We start from the raw sequence: 24,237 nt of genomic DNA, 5'->3' as shown, positions 1-24,237 counted from the left end.
AATGTTCAAATTTTTGGTTGTTTGTTATTAAGTATAATTTTTGTACATGACAATTGTCAAATTGTTAAATGTATATTAATCGTTCAATACAGGGAACACATAATTCAAGCTAGCGTGTTCAAATAATGGTTTTTTCGGTTTTCAAAGGTTCCTATATGAAAATGCAACTTTGATTATCAGCAACCCAGCCTTGGAGTCAATAATTTTTAGTTGTCTTCTTTACACTTTATTGTAATTATTATTTAAAAAACACGAGTGTTTGCTTCAACATATCACATATACTTTTCGTTTGTCCGAGCCTATTCGATTCATATTTTCAATGACATGAATGAGTAAAAGACAGTCTTAACAAGATAAAAGAAAACTACTTTATCTTTTCTTTACCCATTTTATGCCCCCCACTAGCAACAACAAGACTTGTAATAAGCTCAAAACTTATTTTATGTTCAAACTCTCTCTCGATACCAGGTATGTTAAAAAATTCCAGACTCGTAGTTCGCTCAAATAAAATAGCAAAAAAAAAAAAAAAACTTGATTCGAAACGACGTGAGCCGAGCTCGCTCATTTTGTAACCGAGCCGTACTTGACCCTAGCTCGGCCCGGTCATGTCTCAGCTCAATCTTAGGCTCGTTTAACTCAAATATCAATGTCGAGCTTATCCAAGCTGTCTCGTTTAATTTCAAGCTCGAGCTTGAGCTCAAACCCAACCTGACTCGAAACCTGTTAGACCATGGGCTTTCTAAATGGACCTTAACCTGGCCCATATATATAAATAAACCACACCGTAACATAACACACATTATTATTATTATTATTATTATTATCGTGCCGAAGCCCTAAATCACTATTCACCAAAACCCTTCATCTCCGGCGAATCGTTTAACTGCAAACTCTCCGGCAATGAAGCTCGTCAGGTAGTTATTATTATTATTATTATTATTTACATCCTCTAACGGTTTATATAACTTATTATTGTTTCTTATGCGACTAATTGATTAACGATCTGTTTGTTAGGTTTTTGATGAAGCTGAACAATGAGACTGTGTCGATTGAGCTCAAAAACGGCACTGTTGTTCACGGCACTATTACTGGTACGAGTAGTTTTGATTTTATTATGTTTACGTGAATTTGTTACTGTAATTGTGTGTTCTAGGGTTTGAGTTAATGATGATTTGAATTTGTTGTGGTTTTACAGTGATTAGGTTTTAGGTCATGTTTGTAATGCAATGTTATAATATAATATTTTTGCTTATGCTTATATTTTAAAGTAGGTTATAGCTTATTTTCTATTATTTGATAAGCTATTTCTAAGTGTTTGGATTAGCTTATGTTCTACAAGTTAATTATGCGTCTTAATAAGTTGTTAAATCCACCATTCTTTAATTTATTAAGAGTAATAAGTTGCTTCAGTAATTACTAATCCACCACCATTTGAGGACAAATGAGTAACTTACGCCCTTACACAAATAAGTTTCTTCAAATAAGCTAAAAAACCATCTTCAAATAAGCTTCTTTAAATTAGCTTATATAAGCTAATAAGCACAACTTAAAAAGCTAAACCAAACACCAAGTTAAGCTTATTTTGTAAAAAAAAAGCTAGGCCAAACACCCCTTAATAATATTTGAGATATTGGTTACCGCGGTGTAAATTTTCAAATAGATTTGGTGTACAAGGAAAACAGTCGAAGCATTAAGTGTTCCATAGTTTCTATTAGTTTTCAACTTGTATAAACAGTGTGTTTGTTTTTCTTGTTTTGTTTTTGTTACACACGTTCCGTTAGCAGTTTGTGTTTATGCAGTTCTCCTTAAACTTATTTTTAAATAAATATTTAATCTTAGTAGTCTTACCACTCTGTAGAATCGACACTCGATACTAGAAGCTCTGTCACTAGGTGAATGACATACTACAAGATTTAATTAAAAATTAACATGTAAACATTACACATAGTTTCATACAGCCAACAGCTAAGGGATGGTTAATTAATAGCATATAAGTAAAAATCATGCAAAGGTTAAAATGAATAGTTACCAGACATCAACATTGTAGGCTATAAAATCACTGTCATTGTAACAGAGTTATGCCTGGTCATGTTTCATAAGTGGATCCTGTCACCATGAAAACCTGTTTAGGCCCTTTTAGAATATATATAACCGTACACCTTTGTGTTCATTCATTAATGTTAGTCAGATTTGGACTTAGGCTACAAAGTCTGATATACTATCATCATGCATATACAATTTTAGACAGCTTATAGGCATTAGGCTAGTTAAGTCCACTGGACTGCATAATTGTTTTGTAGCTATGGTTTAAATACTTGATATGATAACTAACTATCATGAAAGTGTTTAATCATTTCTTTCTTTAGGTAACAACTAATAAGTGGTTGCAATCAGTCAATCACATATTTTAAGTGTTAATTTACTTGGGTCAATGCTGCTTCATGTCTCATATAAAACATGCAAATTTTACCATTACGTTCTTTGACCACCCTTATGTTTTATATATTATTAAAGTTGTGCAATTGAAGTCAATGTGTGCCACAATGCTGAACACAATAGCGAAGTTGGTCTAGTGTAACTAATAGCCTGCTGGTGTAATTTGAAGTTTGATCTTAAATCTAATGCATTACAAATATTGCTATGCGATTTGGCTTTTGTTTGACACTTGGTATTGGTCAAATGCAAGAAATAAGAAATCTAAAACCTTTGTCTTTAGTTATTAAGATTATAGATTTTGGAAACTGACTTTGCAGGATGATGGTTAGTTTTTTATTAGTTGTCGATTCAACAGATTGATCAATCAGCTTTTTTCGACTTTTAAGTATATGGAATTATACCTGAACCTGTACATTTATAAGCACTTATTTTTTACTTAGTTTTTTGTTACATTTTTAACTTTAATTCTGTGGCAATTGCAATATATTTGTAGGTTTTTAGGGGTGTGTAGTTTAAGTAGCAGTGCTTTATTAATGTAGATTTTAAGATCTTGTTTCTTTTCAATTGTATGTTTCTTTTCAATTTTATTGCATGTAGATCTCAAACTTTTTGTACCAATTAAAACAGGCCGGGGTGGGCCAGGCTGGTTTGACCCATAAAAATATATTATGTCCAATGTTTTGTGAGTAGCCGAATATGATTACATCAATTATATATTTTTGGCAATAATTTATGAGGTTTTATGCATTAAAAGTACATTTTTGGTGACTTTTGGCCCATCTATGTTTAGGCTATTTTTTTTGTTTTTATTGTATTTCCTGTTAAGAGATAAGAATATAATGTGCCACCTTATTTATTCCATTTATAAGTGACTTAAGTATTTGGCATTTTTCTTGTGTCTACATGTTCAAATGCTATTACATACTCGATCTAACAAAGAATCAGACTAATTGACTTGCATATAGTTATTTATAATGTTTGATTGTCACTGAAATCTCTAAAATGCCCTTCAATGAGTACAAAATAATGATTAGATCGAAACTTGCATTGATTGTGGTTGGTGCTTCCAGCTGCTTCAGTCTTAGTCCAAACAGATGAAAATTAATTAGAAAGATACTAGATGTTTTCTTTTGATTATCTTCATGTTCATAACCGGGACCATTTGTCAAATATCTTGTCACCGAGCTTTGATTTTGACCTTTTTTTTTATGTTACAGGAGTGGATATTAGTATGAACACACATTTAAAGACGGTTAAACTCACTTTAAAGGGGAAAAATCCAGTGACCTTGGATCACCTAAGTGTCAGGGGCAACAATATCAGATACTACATCTTACCCGACAGCTTAAACCTCGAGACTTTGCTGGTTGAAGAAACACCTCGTGTCAAACCAAAGAAGCCAACTGCAGGTAATCTTGAGTTGAAATTAACTACCTATTTGTAATTATCTCGATTTGAAATTAGCCTCTGATATTGTATTCACATTTATTAAAATTGTTTCAGGGAAACCGGTGGGACGTGGAAGGGGCCGGGGTCGCGGACGTGGTCGTGGCCGAGGCCGTTAATTTTTAGAGACTTGTTATATTTGGTTTTGTAAACACTTGTATTGTTGTTGGACTGAACATGGATAGTTTGATCGTCTTGTGAGTTTTTTTCCCTTAATGCTAAACTTCCCATTTCCACCTTATGCCATTCTATTTCTAACCCATTGCTCTAACTAGCCAAGTCATAATATATATCACTGTCATAAGCAAGTAATATATATTTTATACAAATCCTGTTGTATTTATTTATATGTAACAGTCTTGTGAGCCTATTGAGCTGTCCTGTTAAGCATGAGCTTGTTTATACTCAAGAGTGCCTTCGTTACTTTACACTCTTAGCTTTAAGGCTCTGTTCCTGAGTTAAAATAATAGAGGGAAAGGAAAGAAAAGTGTGAGAAAATAAGAAAAATAGGTGTTCCAGAGTATTTTTAAGGATGGGAAAATAAAGCAGAAGAGATTTAATCAAACTCAAATTCCAAACTTTAGTTCATCTTCCCTGGAACCCTGAACCAAATTTCCATCAATCAACAACCATACCCCGAAGCAGCGACGCTCAAGAACACCGCCACCTGCAACTTTCTTCTCACCTTCGTTCCTTTTATCAGGTAAGTTCAACTGATTATAGTTTTAGGTTTTGTTTCTTGCTTTAAAAAGTTATGTGAAATCTTTATATCATATTGATCAATTACACTGTGCATTTTCTTCTTTTGTTAATGACCTATTTGATTCATTTATTTGATTATTTTGTCAGATTGTTAGTTATGTATAGATAATTTATGTATTACATTATTAAAGTTCAGAAGCTGTAAATGACCCAATTTTTAACTACCATTTTTTTGGCTCAAGTAGCTCAAATTTGAAATTATTTTGCCTGCCTAGATCCTAATTCAAGTTTTGTTGTTGTTTGTGTTAGTGATTTGATCGATTTGTCATTCTTTTGAGTTTTGACCAAATTTTGTTAAAGAGAGTAGCCAACGAATGTTATCTCGTGTTACTAAAATGGTATGATAGTAAAATTGCAATTTTCTTTTCTTCTTCCTCCTAACTCGGGAACACATAAAATGTATAAGTTTCTTTTCTTTCCATTAAACTCGGGAACACGAAAAAAAACTACATATTTTCCTTTCCTTTCATTTCTTTTCTCTCCTGATTCATTTCCTTTCTTTTCCCTTGTTAGATGAAACTCAGGAACATAGCGTAAGTAAGATTATAAAACTGTTAGATATACCCGATTGTAAAATAGTGCTATTTATGTGCAACCTACGCTTAATTAAAATAATCCTAACTTTATATTGGCCGATAACAATCATAACTTTAAAAATCACTACTAGCGGTCTCAACTTTCAACTTTTTTTGTCTCAATGGACATCCGTTAAAAAACATTTAACGTCGTTAAGTTTTTTCCGAGTTGGGATTATTATCGGCAAATATACAAAAGTTGAGATTATTTATTTTCAATTTGCCAACTATTTAACGATAGTAAATGGTGTAAACTAGCTGGGCCCGATATTTGTGCTCGACGGATTTAAGTTAATAGAGAGCGAGCTCGGTTTGTTTCGAGCTGAGCTTTATTTTAAAGTACAAGCTCAACTTGACTTGGTCATATTAATTAAATATATAATTGTATTAGCAATATTTTATATATATATATTAAAACTGTTTTATAAAATAATATTATTTATGTAACCATATTTGAAGATCTTTGTTTAGTGTCACGGAACAAATATTTGAAGATCAAAATACTTGATTTGTATTGAAACGTTTGGGTTTCTTGACTTGTCTCAGACTTCATCAGACACGACCTCAACAGGTAAGGAGGCTACATGCCTAGTCGTGCTTGCACGACGGACACAGCTTTTGCCGCTCGGTAGGATGAAACCAACAGACCCTAATCATAAGCGGACCGATTGGCTGACCTTCAAACGCCACACAAAGTCTTAGAATATAACTCCCTGACATTATGCTCACGAGTCTAGTCAAACTTGATACGTAAAATTCATCCTTGAGTCCCGACTCGATTCAAGCTTTTAAGGAGCCGCGATATTTTCATTTAAAAAAAACCAAATACAGACGTAGGTATGTATGTTATCTATCCAAAGAAGGCACGAATGGTATTGGTCCGTCGTCTCAAGAAGAAACCAAAAATGAGGCGTTACTTGGTCCTCTTAAATCTAACCCTAATCTCTAAACACTCCTATTTCAATCCTATAATAATATTCAAACCTTTCAATCTCACAAAACAAATTCAATACCAACAACAACATGACCTCATCACCTCTCAAACAAGTCTTGGTGGTCATCGGAGCCCTAGCTTTCGGCTGGGCCACAATCGAGCTAGCCTTCAAGCCATGGCTCGATAAGGCTCGAGCCTCCATCGATAAGTCTGATCCTGCTCGTGATCCTGATGACGCTGCTGCTGACGTGGATACTGAGGCTAAGGAGTCTGTGGATGAACTTGTGGCTGCTGCTGAAGAAGCAATAGCAGCGTCTGATGAGTAGTAAGAGTTTGTTGTTCTAATTCAGTTATGTGAGTTATATATATATTTATGTGGTGTAAGGTTTCATCGTTTGGAATTGATTGATATTTGGATTGGATTAGGGTTTTTATTTAGTGTGTTTGCGTTTAATTTTGATGAATTTGTTTTATAATTTGTTGTTTACATGGTTTGGTTTGAAAGCTTGTTGCTCCATTTTAGCCAGATTTTGTTGTGTCGACCGCTCACGTTGACTTCAGAGTTTGGTCAGTGCGTTTTTTCGGGAAACCATACTGCACGGTTAGGGGTGTAATCGAGCTTGAGCTTGAACTTCACTTATTAAGCTCAAGTCGGCTCGTGAGTCTAAACGAACATGTCATTTGTATAATATTTTAATGTGTATATTTAATAATTATTAGTTAATATATGTAATGTTATAATATAATAACTAAATAATATATTATTTTATACATAAAATTATAATTGAAAGAAAGATAAATAAAAGGTAATTATAAATATATTAAAATTAATTAAGATATAGTAAACGAGACGAGCCCGAGCTTGAAAATCTGTTCACCAGTCGAGCTCGAGCTTCGAAAATAGAGCTCGAGCTCCGTGTAAGTTAAACAAGTCGAGCTCAACTTGGCTCGTTTGCACCCCTACACACGGTGAGACGAAAATCCGGGTGGACTCGAGATTCGAACTGACAGTCTTGCAAAAGGCCTGACTTAAACACTTCATTGTCATAATCCATAAAAAGTAACACAAGTGGATATCAAACTTGGGTTTCTATTGAATAATCCAAACTTTCTAGTCTTCTACCAGGCCGCAAAGATGGATGAAGAGTGGGGCAAGAAAACCCATACTTTGTGAATTAATTATTATTATTGATTTAATTCACACTCATGGCTCTCACACTCTTCCATTTTTAATCGAGCAGTAGCTCGTGATTTGGGGTATCCGTTTTGGGTGGTTAAATTCACAGCGGCGTTCGACTTTCAAGCAGGGTACCCGTTTTTGGTTTACCGCATTCACTTCTCTTGCCCTAAGTTTAAATGACCTTAAAATAATTATGTTAATGTTAGTTATATCTAATGATATGTCTATGTGCCTCTTAATTGATATGAAAGTTCTCGTACAATATAACAAAGACTATCACACGGATAGTGTCGACAGTCAAACCAATGGCGTTACAATAGTACCTCTCGATGTAGTTGACTCGATAGACATATCGCATATCTACAAATCTACGTTTCTATCAAACGAACTTATAAATCAACGCCACGCTATATATGTATATGAGTCGTGCACGGGGATGCTACATAAAAGGAAGCCAAATGAAGTCACAATAAGCGTTTTTGAATAAAAAGATATATATACACACAATATAACTCAAAGAAACATAACACTAATAATCGTAGTATTGATAGTCTCAACTTTATGTTGTAATCGGGTGTGAATTGGTGTATCTAGGTGGCTAGTTACTTGCTAGTCTCAAGTTTTTTAAATAAAAAGTTGATTATAAGGAAAAAATATTGATTACTTTTCCTTTCTCTGAAAAATCCCACGTTATTCTTATGATTGTAATTATTATGTGTATTACTACTAATAGTAGTATTAATAAATAATAATATCATATCAATGATAATAAATTATTGTTATTTATTGACAAATAACAATATTATGATTTTTATATTAAAAATAATTCATAACAAATAATTAAAAACTTATGGGATGGGTTGTTAATTGTCATCTTCCCCTCTTGAGTCTTGACCCCTAACACTTAACTAACTCCGTTAAAAAGCACAATTAAGTTTTTTCCTTTCTATTCTAGCTTCAATAATTAGTTAAAAATCTATTAATCAATCTCCTACCGACTTAATTGATTTTCAGGCTTAAAATCTGCAAGGGCTAAACACTCATTCAAAAAAAAAAACATTTTTCTAAACACCCGTTTGAAAAACCGCTAAGTCTAAATGCTATTATACTAGACGAAAAGACCAGTATTAAAAAAAGAGAGGCGGGTGTACGTTAGTATAACTCTCATTGAGAGTGTTCCTTTAACATGTCACTTCAATTAACTCTAAAATTTAGGTGGCCATGTAGAGTGGAGCATCCACATGTAACGTAAGTTAAAGGAAAAAGTCAGACCTTACAACATCTCTACAATGTCAGTTTTATGAACTTGTTTTAAGAAGTATACATGTAACGTAAGTGCTTTAAACCAAATAATGTTTATGTATGTTTTGTTATTTTCAATATTTATATATTAGGCTTTGCGTTCCTCTCAGAAAATAATTTTGCTTTATACGGAAAGCCAAAAGTTGTAATCATCATGTACTATATATGAATGATTAGGAACCAAGAAACAAATAATAAACCATATTTATAGCACAATTGATGAGGGTAGGTGGCGGATGCATCATCCATATACGATCGATATCTATCAAAAAATAATCGACATGTGTTAAGAAACAACCAAACTATACATGACCACAACTCAAAACCTTTAATGCTACATGGTTGGAAGAGTTGTTGATTGATTTGGCGTCTTGTTAATTGGTTGTTAATGGAGTTGTTCAAAACCTTTAATACGATCGATGTCAATGGACATTGAAGGCTTAGTTTTCACAACCATCTGGATAATTAAGATCTCTGCTACAAAACTGACATGCCCAATTGATCTATGACATGACAATTCTTACAAGGGTTACACAACTTGCTCAAAAAACCAAATTGCAACAACGAATACCCATAACTCTAAGATGATCATACTAAATATCATAATTAAAACAACCAATTAAAGACATTTGTCTTCACCCATTAAACAATAGATTCATCAATATACACCGATGCTTAGACACAGGGTCGGCTCAACGTGTTCGGAGGCCTAAAATTAACTAAAATGTTGAGGCCTTTTTTTCTTGTGTATAGCTATAAAGAGTATCCACGAATTATAGAATATGGATGATATGCAATGATAATGGGTACGTGACGTTCCTCCTAAACTTGTGGCTAATATCTGAGTTATTAATTCTAAAAAAACGACTTTCGAAAACACATAATACAAACCTATATTTTAGATTGAGGCCCTATAAAACTGGAGGTCCAAAGCCTTCGCCTTATTAGGCTTACCCAAGAGACGGCCCTGCTTAGAAAAGAAAAAAAAACAACAAAGCGTGAATCAAAACTCACTTAAAAAAGTAGAATCGTATATCTCTTTTTGCCAGCTTAATCAAAGAAATACAGTTTTTTTAATGACAACTTTCTTGTGTGTTACGCTCCAATTTGGAAAGCCTAGTTACCCTACTCTGGTCAGACTATATTGTCTTAATCAAACTCACGATAACTTTAGAGTTTGACTTGAACGTTTACTGAGAAACCATTCCAGTCGCTGTCACTTGACAATCATTGTGTCATTAAAAGAGTAGATGTCATCATTAGATAAGTGTAGTTACTCATAGATCTTTTATTTTTTATCATTGTAACACGCATATAACGTTGTGAGATGCAAAACTACTATCGAGCCAAATGTCTCAACGGAAGCAACCTCTATATCTCTATATTATTACGGGGTAGATGTAAGAATGTATATATCTTACCATTCTTAAACCCTAATTATTAAGATCCACTGAGTACGATGTTGATGACGACTACATTTTTATTAGATATTTAGAAAAAAAAGGTTGACAAGATGTTTGTGGTGGACCCGAACAACAGAAACCGTTGTTTATAATAATAATAATAATAATAATAATAATAAGCTTCACCTCTCTATTCATTTCATTCCCAAATTCATAAACCCTAAAATTAGCTAACCTAACAATCTTCAAATTCCATCACAATTCATCACCACGGTGTGTGTTATTAACTTAATACCGTTTCCGACCAAAGCCTGTTTACTTGAGGTACGCTAACAATTTCATGTTATCTTATGTTATGTTATCTTCAAATTAGGGCTCCAATTTGATACTGTGTGCAATTCGCTTGACTGTAGTGTTGTAATTGGATCCATTTCCGTGTTATAGTAACTGTGATTATTCGATTTTGGATTTGTAAGGATTTTAGGGCTCAATCTATGTATATAATAATAATAATAATAATAATAATAATACAATGGAAACTGTGACAGTTAGGGGTGAGCAAGAAACCGGAAAAACCGATCCGAAACCGAAAAAACAGAACCGAAACAAAAACCGACGGTTTGTTTTTATGTTTTTGTAAAATCCGCACTAACGGTTCGGTTTTGGTTTTGCATGTAAAAAAAACCGAAAAAATCGAACCGAACAGAGATCCTAATTTTTTGTTTTTTTAATATTTTATATTAAGTAAATTATAAATATTTTATAAATATGTAACTCCAATATTTTTTATCAAATATATAATAGTCTATTATTTGACAATTAACAAAATTATTTATACGTAAATTAACTATTTTTTGTCAACTTTTTTTTTCGGCCTAATATTTTGAAGCTCAAATGGCAAAAACCGAAAAAACCGAAACGAAACCAAAACGAAATCCAAAAAACCGGAAAAACCGAAACCAAACGGTATCAAAAACTCCAAAAACCGAAGTTTTGGTTTGGTTTTAGCCAAAAACTGCACCGAACCACACCACACACTGTCGCACACCCCTAGTGACAGTGAATATGATGAAGCTGTAATAGGATTATCTTGGAAGTATGCTTCAATATTAAACAGTTGGCCTTGGTATTTATGAGTAGGGATGGAAATGAGATGAGTCGAGCCTGGTTGGGCTTAGATCGGCTTGTTTTTTTTAATGAGCTGTAATGAAGAGCTCGATTTCAGCTCGTAAAAAGCTCAAGCCAGCTCGTTTAGCTTTTTTTTAAAAAGGGTTTGTATATTTACACATGATATATGCAAAAAACAAAAAAAATAATCATCATCATCATCATCATCATCGTCATCATCGTCATCATCGTCATCAGTATATCCCACCAATAGCAAAGCTATGGTAGGGTCTGAGGAGGGTAAGATGTAGACAGCCTTACCTCTATCCCATGGGGATAGAGAGGCTGCTTCCGGTGAGAACCCCGGCTCGATAGTAGTTTTGCATCAAGCCTTGGACATATTACATAAGGCACATAGCACTCAATCATCGGGACGCCGGCTGATTGGTGCATGTACCCTTGTCTTTCGGCTATCAACGCCACCACATGATGCCTGATTAACCTTCCATCACTTTTAACGTTATTTTCACGAAATTAGTAAAATAACGTCAAAATTAGTGCAATCTTACTTTTGCCCACCCGAGGGTTCACACATATATACATTATATGCGCGCACCGCAAGCAGGGCACAATGTAGAATTTATAAAGAAAAAAATAACATTTTGACATACACATAATGTAGAATTTATAAAGAAAAGAAGTTATAATTTATGTATCATAAACTGTGTGTTACACTTTTGGGTTGTGATTTATATATATTAAAATTTGGGCTTTAACTCAAATCACCACAATATTACAATGGAAACTGAGACAGTGAATATGAATCTGTAATATAAATATCTTGAAGCATATTTGATATTGAACAATTGGTCCGGTAAACGAGCTGAGTTGAGCCAGGTTGGGATCAGATCGGCTGGTTTTTTTTAACAAGCTGAAATGTTGAGCTCGTAAAAAGCTTGAGCCAGCTTGTTTATTGTTTCTTAATAAAAAGTTTGTATATTTACATTTCACACATATTGATATATGTAAAAACAACAAAAATAAATAAAATATTTTGACATACACATAATTCAGAATTTATAATTTATATATATGGAAACTGTGACAGTGAATATGAATCTGTAATAGGATTATCTGGAAGCATACTCCAATATTGAATAATTGGCCTCGGCACTTATGAGTGGGCTGTAAACGAGCTGAGTCGAGTTCAGCTCGTTTTATCTTAACCGGCCGAAATTTTGAGCTTGAGCCAGCTCGTTTATTCTTTTTAAAGAAAAGTTTGTATATTTACACATATTGATATATATAAAAACAATAAAAATTACATTATTTACATACACATAATGTAGAGTTTATAAAGAAAAGAATTTATAATATATATATATATATATTAAAATTTGTGTTATACTTTTGTATTGTAGTTTATATGTATTAAAATTTGGGCTTTAATTCAAATGAGCCAACAACTCAGCTAAGCAAGCCCACAAACCAAGCTTGCCTTGGCTTGGGCTTGGCTTTTTTGTCTTAACGAGCCGAAATGTTGAGGTCGATATCAGCTCGTAAAATGCTCAAGCTAACTTGTATATTAAAAAAACTAATTTTATGTTTTTACACACATTGATACATATACAAAATCAAAAAATAACATTTTTATCATGCACATAATGCACATTTTATAATTTTTTTTATAGTTTATGTATAGTAAAATGTGCGATACTTTTGGGTTAGAACTTAAATATTAAAATTTGGGCTTTAAATTTAATGAGCGAGCCAACGAGCTGGGCTCGACTTGTTTACAAATCGAGCCAACTCGTCTCAGTGTGTTTACAAGCGAACCAATTTCGAACGAGATACAAGCTTTATGAACAACCCTATTTATTTTTTTCAATGCAATTAAATATTGAAATGCATACTTCTTCAGATGATCGGTAAACTATAAAAATGTCGATAGGACCTGCTGATACCATGGCGACACTAAGCAGTGATCTATTTTACGACATACTAAACCGGGTAGACGGTGCAACCCTAGCAAGCGCATCATGCGCGTGTGCAGCGTTTAGTTCAATGTCAAAAGAGGAAAGATTATGGGAAAACGTGTGTTCTTCAATGTGGCCTTCAACAAACCGAGATGATGTTAAAAACTTGATCTCACAAATCGGGGGCTTTAAAAAGTTTTATGCAGATTGCTTCCCGCTTATTGTTAACAAGAATGTTTCTGAGTTTGCATGGAGTGATTATCCCGAGTTTTCTGAAGAACTTACAGAAGCGGAATACTATGGTGATTTTGATGGGTTTCAAAATGTTTCACCTTCTGATTTTGTTTCCATAGTGGATGTTAGATATAAAGATAAAACAATATGTTCTAAGGTTATCTGGGGTATACCGAATGCTAATGGGTTTAATGGTTGGTTCTTTAATTGCCCGTTTCGGATCGATCTTTTCAACTTTTCGGGTCAAGGCGATGATCATACGGGTATGCTTCTTTTTCATGCATTTATAATGTGCGGGTAGGGTAATGGGTCAAAACAGTTAGTTTCATATACGGGTCAAAACACGCCAGGTCAACCTGCTGACATTTTTTGTGCCTTTTTGAATTTGGAAAATAATTAATGTTCTAATTGTAATTACAAAAACTGTTTTGTTATTATAATAAGCCAGATTCTGTTAAATGAAACTACATACGACATCGTAAGTATTTGAGTTCAGGCCCATTTGACTTGTTTCACACTTTCTGGATTTGACTTGTTTACCTATTATTGATAAACGCAACCCATATTTGACCCGTTATAAGATACAACACAAATTGATTTATACTCACACCAATAAGTAGAATTTGCTCATAATTCTCAAAAAATTGTCACACGGATATTAGTAACGGGAAGGATGTGTCGTGGCAAAATGGTCGGATTGGGTAATGGGTCAAAACATGTAACTTTTATGATACTGCTCAAATGAGCCAATTCGCGATTGATTGACCCGAAAAATCTCATGTTCAAATGTTTATTTTTTTTTATAAGTATTTTTTGTATTTAAATATATGATTACAGAAACATATTCTTAGAATAATAATCTAAACTTTTAAATAAATCGATTTGGTATAGATGAAACATAACCTTAATCGACCCAAATTAAAGTTAATGGGTCAAAATTGCCACTCATGGGTATGTAGTTATGACTGATTTCTGACAATTTACTAACAAAATTAATAAACTATTTTTGAAAAATAAAATTTAAAATCAGTTATTGATATTTCTTGCTGGTCTTAATTCAGATCATTTGTACAGGTGGCGTCACTCTTTCCGTAGCTGATGGTCTACCTCTGGTAACCTCCATGGAAAGAGAGAGAAAAGACGGGAAACTTTGGCAAGAACTTTGTGACGGAATCAGGTTATACAAACCGACATAATTATGTATATTGTACATAGATTGGATAACAATATTCTCGGTTTATTTACTTGTGTGATTGCTGCATTTGTGCATCTAACAACAGGCTGAGTTGGATAGTGGTGAACACAAAAGCCAAAAAAGCAGCCAATTTGTCAAGCTGGAGTCCGTTGGGTGGTCAAAGACACTGGCCCACCGAAAATGACTTTTTGCTTCGGTTCGGGTCAATCCTCCCAGCTGAAGACATTCTTCCTTGCCAAATGGTCGAGTGCATCATCGCCATGAAGTTTCAGGTAAATGACTAAATGTTGCTAGATGAGCCGGTCGGGTTGGGATTATCGGACAACGGGTCACCCCAACCCGACCCGTTTACATTATCATTGAACTGGTAAAGCCTGTTTTATCTAGGGCTGTTCAAATGAGCTCGGCTCGATTTCTAAACGAGCCGAGCTCGAGCCAGGGTCAGCTCAGCTCGTGGCTCGGTCTTGGCTCGACTTGTTAGGTCGGCTCGTTGGCTCGTTTAGATTAAACCCTAAATTTTAATATCTATATATAATAATAGAATACCAATAAATAAATAAATAAAAATTATACATATATTATGCTACTCGATACCTAAAACCTTATAAAAGAATAACTAAAATATAACATATAAAGTTATAAATTCTCTAGTTTATAAGTTTTATATAATATGTACGTTAAAATTAAAATTTGTAAAATATAAAATATAAAATAAAAAGATTTAAAAAAAATTAAAGGAGCTCGGCTCGACGAGCTCGAGCTCGATCAAAAAAACGAGCCGAGCTCAAGCCAACTCGATTAAGTTCGAGCTCGAGAACACTCTGGCTCGACTGGACTCGGCTCGGCTCGTTTACAGCTCTAGTTTTATCAAGCATTAACTCGCCCGTTTGCAGGTAACTGAGGCTAGTGAGGTCGAGACGACTCTTAACCTGACTGAACTTTGTATGCAACTGGGTGACATGGAAGGTGCACATGTTAACGGTAGAAACAGTCTGCTTGTGCTTAATGAAGCTTTGAGCTGTGACAGAAGCAAGAATTATAATTTGGCATTGGAATCTTGTCATTTATATTCAAAAGTGCAAAGTGAAATTAAGGAAGAAAAGATGAGGTATGAAAGCAGGTTGGATCAGCTCTGGATTTTAGGTAGCATAACTGTTTTTGTCACATTATGTTGTTATTTTATGTAAAATTAGCTGTTTGTTATTTGTTGTTAATCTTTCTTTTAGAATTTTTGTGTTGTAAAGTCTCTATTTGTGTGCGCGTTTTAACTTGTAAAAAAAATAAAATAAAATTCCAATGTAGATAGTTATTAGAGCTTTAGTCGTGCTTTTTTACATTTTTTTCTCAACTACGTGTGTAACAGTCGAAATTTTAGGGTGTTTATGGTCCAATGTTGTAGATTCGGCTGTTTATCACTTTCCAAACGAACCATGACGTTAATTGAAGCCTGTTATACACTTAGGAAGATGTTAGATTTATAAGGTTTGAAATATGACAGGACATGTTTTTGTATGTTTATAGTTGTGAGCATTCGAAAACTTCATTCTTAAACGTGTTTTTATATAAAATTTGCAGTCAAGATAACACGGAAAGTATAATAGAATAAATGTCATGTCGTTGAATAATAATAATAATAATAATAATAATAATAATAATAATAGGTGAGGCCGGCAAGTACACATTTCATAGGGGTTGTTTGTTTTCTGTAATATTTGATTAATCAAATTGATAATTTTCTGATTAAAATGTTTTCTTGAGAGTTCTTCAGTACACAATTATTATTATTATTTTTGAAAGGCTTCTTCTAAACACTTGATGATAAATTATAGGGCCTACTGTAATAGTATGTTATTTATGAATTTTAATATGGTATTGAAGATGAATTAATATTTCAGTATAAATCAAACAATTTTAATTCATAATAAATAAAAAAGTTGACTTATTTTTTCTACAAATAGCTATTATGTTTACTATAAATAAATCTGTTTAATATAAACTTTTTATGAATTCAAGTTATGAAGAATAAATATAAAAAGTAAATTCTCCATGATCTTTTCTAATTTCCTTGTAATGGTGTTATAGACTTAGTCATTTTTCGCGTTTCAAATGATAGCATGTATCTTTTTTTTTACGATTTATCCAGTATGGTCATTGAAACTAAGCGTGTTCTCCATATCCGCAGAGAATTTACACCAAGTCTTGACCTTACTCGAAACTTCAGTTGCAAATTGCCCAGGTTACGAAAAAATTGTTAGCAAATTAAGGGAAGGCACATAAGTTTTTGCATTTTATAAGCTCTAATTTCTAAATAGATCATATTATTACATTTTTGCATGATGTTTTATTTTCTTACAATATCATGAAATATATCCATCAAAATATTCTTAATAAATAATATTTTATTTAATTTAAGGTGATTAACTATAATTAAGCGCCTTTCAAAAAAAAACACTATAATTAAGTTCGAATTTCAATGATTGATGCTGCTTGTATTAACTTAAATGAAAACAACGATAATTCTGTGTGTATGAAAATTGACTTTTGTTAGTCAACGCTAGAATATCCAATTTCATTATTTGGGCCGGGAATTATGTTATGACATTCCATATTTAAATAAATCCACACAATATGTTGAGTCATCATAATTTGTATTTATTTAAGCTAAAAAGGATTGCCATGGCTTATTATTTTTTATTCTCATTTAGTGAGAAATAAGATAATTCATTATGATGTAATAAAAATATTTGAAAGTAAAATAGAAAATCATATAGTCACAATAAAACTACAACCAACAATTATTTTTTTAATCAAATTTTATAATAATAAGGTTAGAAATGTACAAATTATTATATATGGTTACATATATATATTTGTAGGAGGCATATATATGTCTTAAAAAACATATTTGTTTTTAGTTTTCTCTTCTCTCTTTTTAATATTTATAACCTTAATGTCTTAAATATATATAAACGAAACCTTTAAAAGCTCCCTGGTTGTTCCCTAATTGTTCTTAAGCCACCAGATTGATCTATTTGTAAATAGAGGCTTCTCATATATTTGACCTGAAATCATGGGTATGAGTCTCACCAAAACCATATAGTTCTTAAACGGGTTATAAAATCTCATTAAATTATATAATCTCACCAAATATTTGACATGAAAATCCTATAAAATAGAGATTTACTAAATTAATATCTGATTTTTTTAAAAAAGGGTTATTTATAATTAAGAAACAATTTTATAGTAAAAAAATAAACGAGTCATGGATCTCACCAAACCTATATAGCTTTCAAAACGTGTTATAACATCTCATTATTTGTGAAACACATTTATCATCAAATCCTAAGTATATTATTAACTTTCTTATATTAAATAAAATTAAAATACAAAAAGTATAAATAAATATTAAAAATAAATAATATAAAACAGCCTCGTAATACATGGGATAAAAACTTCTAAAAATATAAGGAAAAGCCTGATTGATTTTCATTAGTTTATCGTATTTTTTTTAGTTTTTTCACCATTAATAAAACCGTAACAACCAATCAATTGAATAGTGGCATGTAGGTTTTTCATAAAATAGAAACAAATAAACAATAATAACTTCATATATGAGAATTGGCCTTCGTTGGTCAACGGGAATAAGCAAGTTTCATTCCTTGAGCCAAGAATTCTTTTAGGTCACTCCATCAATAATTAAATTAAAATGAGATCATTTATATAAAACAAATACAAATGAACGTAATCTATATTTATTTATGGAATAAAGCGATATATGTTTTTGGCACTCTTTTCTTTATCGTGTTTATAAGAAATTAATATAATAGAATCATATCTATGGGTCAGGACAGATATACGAGTTTTATCTGGACATGCCGGTCTACCACCTAACGCTTTCATACTCAAGGAACGGAGATAATCAGATCGGCCGTTGGCCGTCATTGATTTAAATGGTGGTTAAAAAAAACTAAGGACTAAATAAGGAAATACAATTTAAAAATCAAGTGATTTAATTTAATAATGTTAATAGTTATTTTGAATGAATAAAACCTATTTGAACTAGTAACTTTTAAGAACTTTTCTTTATTAAATAAAATATTCAATATTCAATTTTCATGGACTTTTACATAGAAGACCAAATCATTTGAAGCTAAAAGCTAATTTACAAAATATATTTTTTTTCATAATTCAAACACCACCTCAAAGCAAACCAGGAACAACAAGTCTATAATATTCATTAAAGTTCCATATTTGTTAAAACGGTTAAAAAGATAAAATTAAATAACGAGACCACATTTATTATTTATCCGTTAGAAAAATATCTTCCAAAGCAACTCGTTTATCCAAAAGAGTCATCTATTCATCATCGACTAGTATTGTTATCGTCTTCTTTTACGCGGTCGAATATACCTGACATAATATACAAAAGTAGATTATTGGCAACATAACAAATCACCTAAACTACCAACTTGTTAGATATGTTCTTATCAAATATTATCAATTTGATTTTATGTGGGACAATATCAAACCTTATGATTAAAACACCATTTTTGTGGACACTCATCAAATAACAACATTTATAACATACTCCCACCATTATTACCCCACTAAACCCCACGACCCAAAGTGGGCCCCACTCTCCCTCTAACCAAAGTCAAAAAAATCATTTCTCCAAATCCTCTTCTTGATTATTATTTATATATATATCTTCCAACAATTCACATGTTTACGTGATCTCCTCCACTAATCATCATCATCAACCAAGATTCAAGAAAAAAATACACACACACACACTAACACTAGTATGTGAAAACTATGAATGTTTGTCATCCTCACATGGGCCCACCACTCTAAATTCTGTCCTATCTTCTCTTTCTCCACAAACCAAAAAAACCCCACCTCTCCTTTCCTTCCATGTCAAATTCCTTTTGATAAAATACACACTTTCACACACACATATACCACTGTGTGTATATGTATGTTCTTGGTCAATACTTAACTTTTCAAGAAACACTTTCTGGGTTCTTACCAAAATCCAAAACCAACAAAAACCCATATCCCAAAATTTTCATTTTCATAAAACACACACACTTATACCCTTACCTGTGTGTATTTCTATTTTCTTGGCCAATACTTAACTTTTCAAGAAACACTTTCTGGGTTCTTACCAGAATCCAAAACCAACAAAAACCCATATCCCAAAATTTTCATAAAACACACACTTACACACACAACTGTGTGTTTTTGTATTTTCTTGGCCAATACTTAACTTTTCAAGAAACACTTTCTGGGTTCTGACCAGAATCCAAACCCAACAAAGACCCATATCCCAAAACCAAATCTTTTCACAGGACCCGAATAAAAAAAAATGATGACCCAATTGAAAAAACTGAAGCTTTCTGAACTGGGTTGTATCTTTTTCAGCTTCTGTTTGATATTATGCCTGTTTTTCTTGGACTACCGGACCATGGGTTCAGGGTTCAGGGCTCGTGGGCACCGTGGGTTAGGTGCTTGGTTCGGGTTAAGTGGGTCTGGTCATCCGGGTCATGAGGTTTTTGGGTTTCTTGAAATGGGTCGGGTCGGAAAGTGTGATATATTTGATGGGAGTTGGGTATGGGATGAAAGCTATCCGCTTTATGAGTCTAGAGATTGTTTGTTGTTAGATGATGGGTTTAGATGTTCTGAGAATGGTAGACTTGATGGGTTTTATGCTAAATGGAGATGGCAACCTAAAGATTGTAACTTGCCCAGGTTCTAATCTTTTTCTATCTATATATACACATATATTTATCCATACTGTGTCTTTGTGTGAAATATGAATTGGGCTTTGTTTATGTTTAATTTGAATTAGGGGTGTGTACGGTTCGGTTAGGGTCGGTTTTGGGTTAAACTGAAACTAAAACTGAAATTTCGGTTTTTGAATTTTTGAAACCGTTCGGTTTCGATTTTTTTGCTTTCATCTGGGTTGGGTTTGGTTTGGTTTGGGTCATTTTTGGCTAAAACCGAACCAAAAACTGAAACTTCGGTTTTTAAATTTTTGAAAACCGTTCGGTTTTGATTTTTCGGTTTTCACCTGGGTTGGGTTCGGTTTGGGTCATTTTGGGCTAAAACCAAATAAAAAATCGAAACTTCGGTTTTGAGATTTTGAATACCGTTCGGTTTTGATCTTTCAGTTTTCACCTGAGTTGGGTTCGGTTTGGGTCATTTTGGGCTAAAACCGAACCGAAAACCGAAACTTTGGTTTTTAAATTTTTGAAAACTGTCCAGTATTGGTTTTTTGGTTTTCGTATGGGTTTGGTTCAGTTTCGTTTATTTAGTTTTTCCAATTGAGCTCACATGCAAAACCAAAACCAAACCAAAGCCGAACAGCAAGTTCAATTTTTACGAAAACAAAAAAACCAAACCGTCAGTTTTATTTCAGTTCGGTTTTTTCAATTACGAATTTCGGTTTCATACACACACCTAATTTGAATTATATGATATAATATGATATACTAAAGAAGATATGAATTCATGTTGATGTTTGCCACTTTTGGAATTTTTGGTCACATGTGTTGTTAAAGTATTTTGTTTGGACATGAATTTTTGGATTATTATTGCAATTTGAACCTTTGAGTTAATTCTACATTTGAATGAATATTGAGACACAAATCAGATTATTGCGGCTTTAAATTGCGTGAATTATTGGTGTTTGGATATGCTTTTCAAAAGTATTATTGTAGTTTAAAGATTTAATAATATAATAAAAAATATATAATTTACACACAAGGGTAGTTATGTAATTTTACATTTAAATAATTGATAAGACTCAAATAAGATTATTATGGCTTATAATATGGTTTTACAAATAGCTATTGTAATTTAAAGATTTAATACAATATACAATTAGTTATATAGTTTAGATAAGGGTGGATAGGTAATTTCACATTTATATATATTCTTTTTGAACGGCCGATTTTATTAAAAAATAGAATTAAAAAAAAATTTATTTATAAATATATTTTTTAAAGGCTATAAATTATTTTAAATATTTAGAAAGGCTATAAATAAATTATTTATTTCACAGTTTTGAAAATTATTTATGAATATACTGATTTCATGACATATAATTCATGGGTTTGAGTTTAGTCTAAACTGGTTCAGGCAGTTTCGACCCGTCAACCCCCAAACACGACCCGTTTAGAAGGCCTATGAAATCTTACTAATGTGGTTGTTTTTTCATATCTTTGAATGCAGGTTCGATGCGAAAACAATGCTAGAAAGACTACGAAACCGACGATTAGCATTTGTTGGTGATTCAATTGGAAGAAACCAATGGGAATCACTTTTATGCATGTTATCAACTGCTGTTACAAACAAATCTTCAATATATGAAGTTAATGGGAGACCGATCACTAAACATACCGGTTTCTTGGTGTTCAAATTCGAGGATTTTAATTGCACGATCGAGTATTACAGGGCCCCGTATCTGATCCTGCAGGGTAGACCGCCAGCTGGCTCACCGAAACAGGTTAGGACCACTTTGAAAGTCGATAAGATGGATTGGGGCTCGGTGAAATGGAAAGGCGCGGATGTTATTGTGTTCAATAGCGGGCATTGGTGGAACTCTGAAAAAACGATACGCGCGTAAGTGTTGTTGTTTATTGAATCTTTAGAAAGATAAAGTTGAAACTTTTGTAAAATCTTGAAAAAGTTAAAAATTGAAACTTTTGTAAAATCTTGAAAAAGTTAAAAATTGAAACTTTTGTAAAATCTTGAAAATGCTAAAAATTTGAACTTTTGTAAAATCTTTAAAAAGATAAAATCTGAAACTTTCTGCATGGTAAGGTGGGTCAGAACGGGTTTGGGTTGAAATGAGCGGGGTTGGATTGTGTTGACCCGCAAAAGCTTTTCTTGTTCGTTATTCGAATCTTATATATAAATAACTAACATGTTAATAATGTTAAAAAAAACATTTTTATCACAGTAACAAGTTATATCTTTGAACAAAACCAGTTAATAGGTTGTAAATTGTATGCTCTAAAAAATACCCTCATTTCAACCCGTTTTTCGCTTGGTTAATTTCTTGTTTGACCCGTTTGAGATAAAAGTCTAAAAACACAAACCAAATAAACTCATAAGTAAATGGGTCACCATTTTTCTAATATTTTATATAAATAAGAAGGTGCTAATTATGATTACCAACTCAATAATGATTAATATCTTTTAACTAAAATGATTTTGGAGTGACTTTGGATTTCCAAATAAATAAATAATAACATGCTAATTAAGTAATTATGATTACCAACTCATTAATGATTAATATAACTAAAATGATTTTGGAGTGACTTTGGACTTTCAACCCGTTTGACCCGTTTCTCTTTTAGGTAACTTTTTTTATTCGACACATAAGTAAACGGGTCATTTTTATTTATTTTTTTATTTTTGATTGTTTGATATGATTTTGAGGTTCTTGTGTTTCAGGGGTTGTTACTTCGAAGAATCAGGACATGTGAAAATGAATATGAGCATCGAAACCGCATACCTAAAATCGGTTAATACAGTTTTGGATTGGATAAGTAAAGAAGTAGATACAAATAAGACACAAGTTATATACCGCGGCTATTCTCCCGTGCATTTCAGGTTCGTGTTCATAAGTAAACGGGTCAAAGTTACCACCTTTATTTATTATTTTTTTTAGTAAATATTTTTTTTTATATTTTAGGGGTGGTGATTGGAAAACCGGGGGTAGCTGCCACCTCGAGACACTGCCCGACTTGAGTTCATCACCGGTTTCACCTAGCACGATGTTTTTCACGAACATATTGGGGTCGGAGATGTCCAAACGAGCGAACGGGTCGTTGTCAGAAACGAAACTAGAGTTATTAAATGTGACATATATGTCATCAAAGCGAAAAGATGGTCATGCTTCTGTTTATTATTTGGGCCCGAAAGATGGTGGGCCCGCACCTTTACGCAGGCAAGACTGCAGCCATTGGTGCTTGCCTGGCGTCCCGGATTCTTGGAACGAGCTTTTGTATGCGGTTTTTCTTAAACGCGAATATTTCCTTTCTGGGAATTCTACGACCACCACTAACACCACCAGTTCACCGCCAATGTGATGTTGGTGAAGCGGGTTTACTGGTGGCGACATAGTGGCGGTCGGAGGCGGGATTGTGATGGGAATTCAGTGCAAATTGCATTGATGAGATTTTAATTTGAGTTGTAAAGATTTAGTGGAAAGTTTACTTGTAAAGTTGGGGGTATAGAAAGCATTGATTCATTTATCTTTGAATTGAATATAAAAGAAATACATATACTTTGGTGTCATAATTGGAGTAATTTGTAAATGTAAGGACTGATTTGTAATTTCTTGGCTTGTTAATTTGTAAATTGATCATAATAAAAGTTTTAACATTGGCAAATGTAGAGGTGTGTAATAGTGCATGTATATGTATAGGTACGTGTAGCAGAGCGTTCATTCAGAACTAAGAACTGCGAAAACTGCATAATACAATACGTAGTGTTTTGAATGTGATACATAAGACTGTTATGTAACAGTCTCGTTTCCTCTTTTTTGCCACTCTAATTATCTTTTATATACAATATGTAGTTTTTGTAGTTTTTAAAATATTATTGGTTTTGAAATGAATGTGCCCAATGTTTAATAGGTTATAGGTTCATATATGGTGTGGGTTCACATATTGA

General features: G+C 32.8%; 3 protein-coding genes across 3 annotated transcripts; all 3 read left to right on the top strand.

Moving 5' to 3' along the window:
• Positions 1–818: 818 nt before the first annotated feature.
• LOC143585622 (small nuclear ribonucleoprotein SmD1a-like) lies at positions 819–4,115 on the top strand. Its single transcript, XM_077067381.1, has 4 exons — positions 819–914; positions 1,015–1,091; positions 3,654–3,845; positions 3,940–4,115. Exons 1-4 carry the CDS (start codon positions 901–903, stop codon positions 3,999–4,001), a joined length of 345 nt encoding a protein of 114 aa, XP_076923496.1. The 5' UTR covers positions 819–900; the 3' UTR covers positions 4,002–4,115.
• A 6,130-nt stretch (positions 4,116–10,245) lies between these two features.
• On the top strand, positions 10,246–15,799 carry LOC143585621 (putative F-box protein At2g36090). Its single transcript, XM_077067380.1, has 5 exons — positions 10,246–10,362; positions 13,067–13,618; positions 14,430–14,532; positions 14,636–14,822; positions 15,444–15,799. The coding sequence occupies exons 2-5, from the start codon at positions 13,087–13,089 to the stop codon at positions 15,735–15,737; spliced, it is 1,116 nt and encodes a 371-aa protein (XP_076923495.1). The 5' UTR covers positions 10,246–10,362; positions 13,067–13,086; the 3' UTR covers positions 15,738–15,799.
• A 3,527-nt stretch (positions 15,800–19,326) lies between these two features.
• Positions 19,327–23,892, top strand: LOC143585613 (protein trichome birefringence-like 11). Its single transcript, XM_077067370.1, has 4 exons — positions 19,327–20,301; positions 21,787–22,176; positions 23,014–23,172; positions 23,255–23,892. Exons 1-4 carry the CDS (start codon positions 19,919–19,921, stop codon positions 23,649–23,651), a joined length of 1,329 nt encoding a protein of 442 aa, XP_076923485.1. The 5' UTR covers positions 19,327–19,918; the 3' UTR covers positions 23,652–23,892.
• Positions 23,893–24,237: the final 345 nt, after the last annotated feature.

This window comes from Bidens hawaiensis, unplaced genomic scaffold (genome assembly GCF_021521415.1).
Source record: "Bidens hawaiensis isolate Kalapana, Puna unplaced genomic scaffold, B.hawaiensis_p1.1 tig00033913_1, whole genome shotgun sequence".
Classification (NCBI taxonomy): Eukaryota; Viridiplantae; Streptophyta; class Magnoliopsida; order Asterales; family Asteraceae; genus Bidens; species Bidens hawaiensis.
This window is presented reverse-complemented; position numbering and strand designations above follow the sequence as displayed.

Coding starts and splice junctions, on each gene's coding strand:
- LOC143585622 (XM_077067381.1), top strand. Junction 1,092..3,653: donor TGTTCACGGCACTATTACTG/GTACGAGTAGTT, acceptor TTTATGTTACAG/GAGTGGATATTAGTATGAAC. Junction 3,846..3,939: donor ACCAAAGAAGCCAACTGCAG/GTAATCTTGAGT, acceptor AAATTGTTTCAG/GGAAACCGGTGGGACGTGGA.
- LOC143585613 (XM_077067370.1), top strand. CDS start 19,919: ATGATGACCCAATTGAAAAAACTGAAGCTTTCTGAACTGGGTTGTATC. Junction 20,302..21,786: donor AAAGATTGTAACTTGCCCAG/GTTCTAATCTTT, acceptor CTTTGAATGCAG/GTTCGATGCGAAAACAATGC. Junction 22,177..23,013: donor TCTGAAAAAACGATACGCGC/GTAAGTGTTGTT, acceptor CTTGTGTTTCAG/GGGTTGTTACTTCGAAGAAT.
- LOC143585621 (XM_077067380.1), top strand. CDS start 13,087: ATGTCGATAGGACCTGCTGATACCATGGCGACACTAAGCAGTGATCTA. Junction 13,619..14,429: donor TCAAGGCGATGATCATACGG/GTATGCTTCTTT, acceptor TCATTTGTACAG/GTGGCGTCACTCTTTCCGTA. Junction 14,533..14,635: donor GAACTTTGTGACGGAATCAG/GTTATACAAACC, acceptor ATCTAACAACAG/GCTGAGTTGGATAGTGGTGA.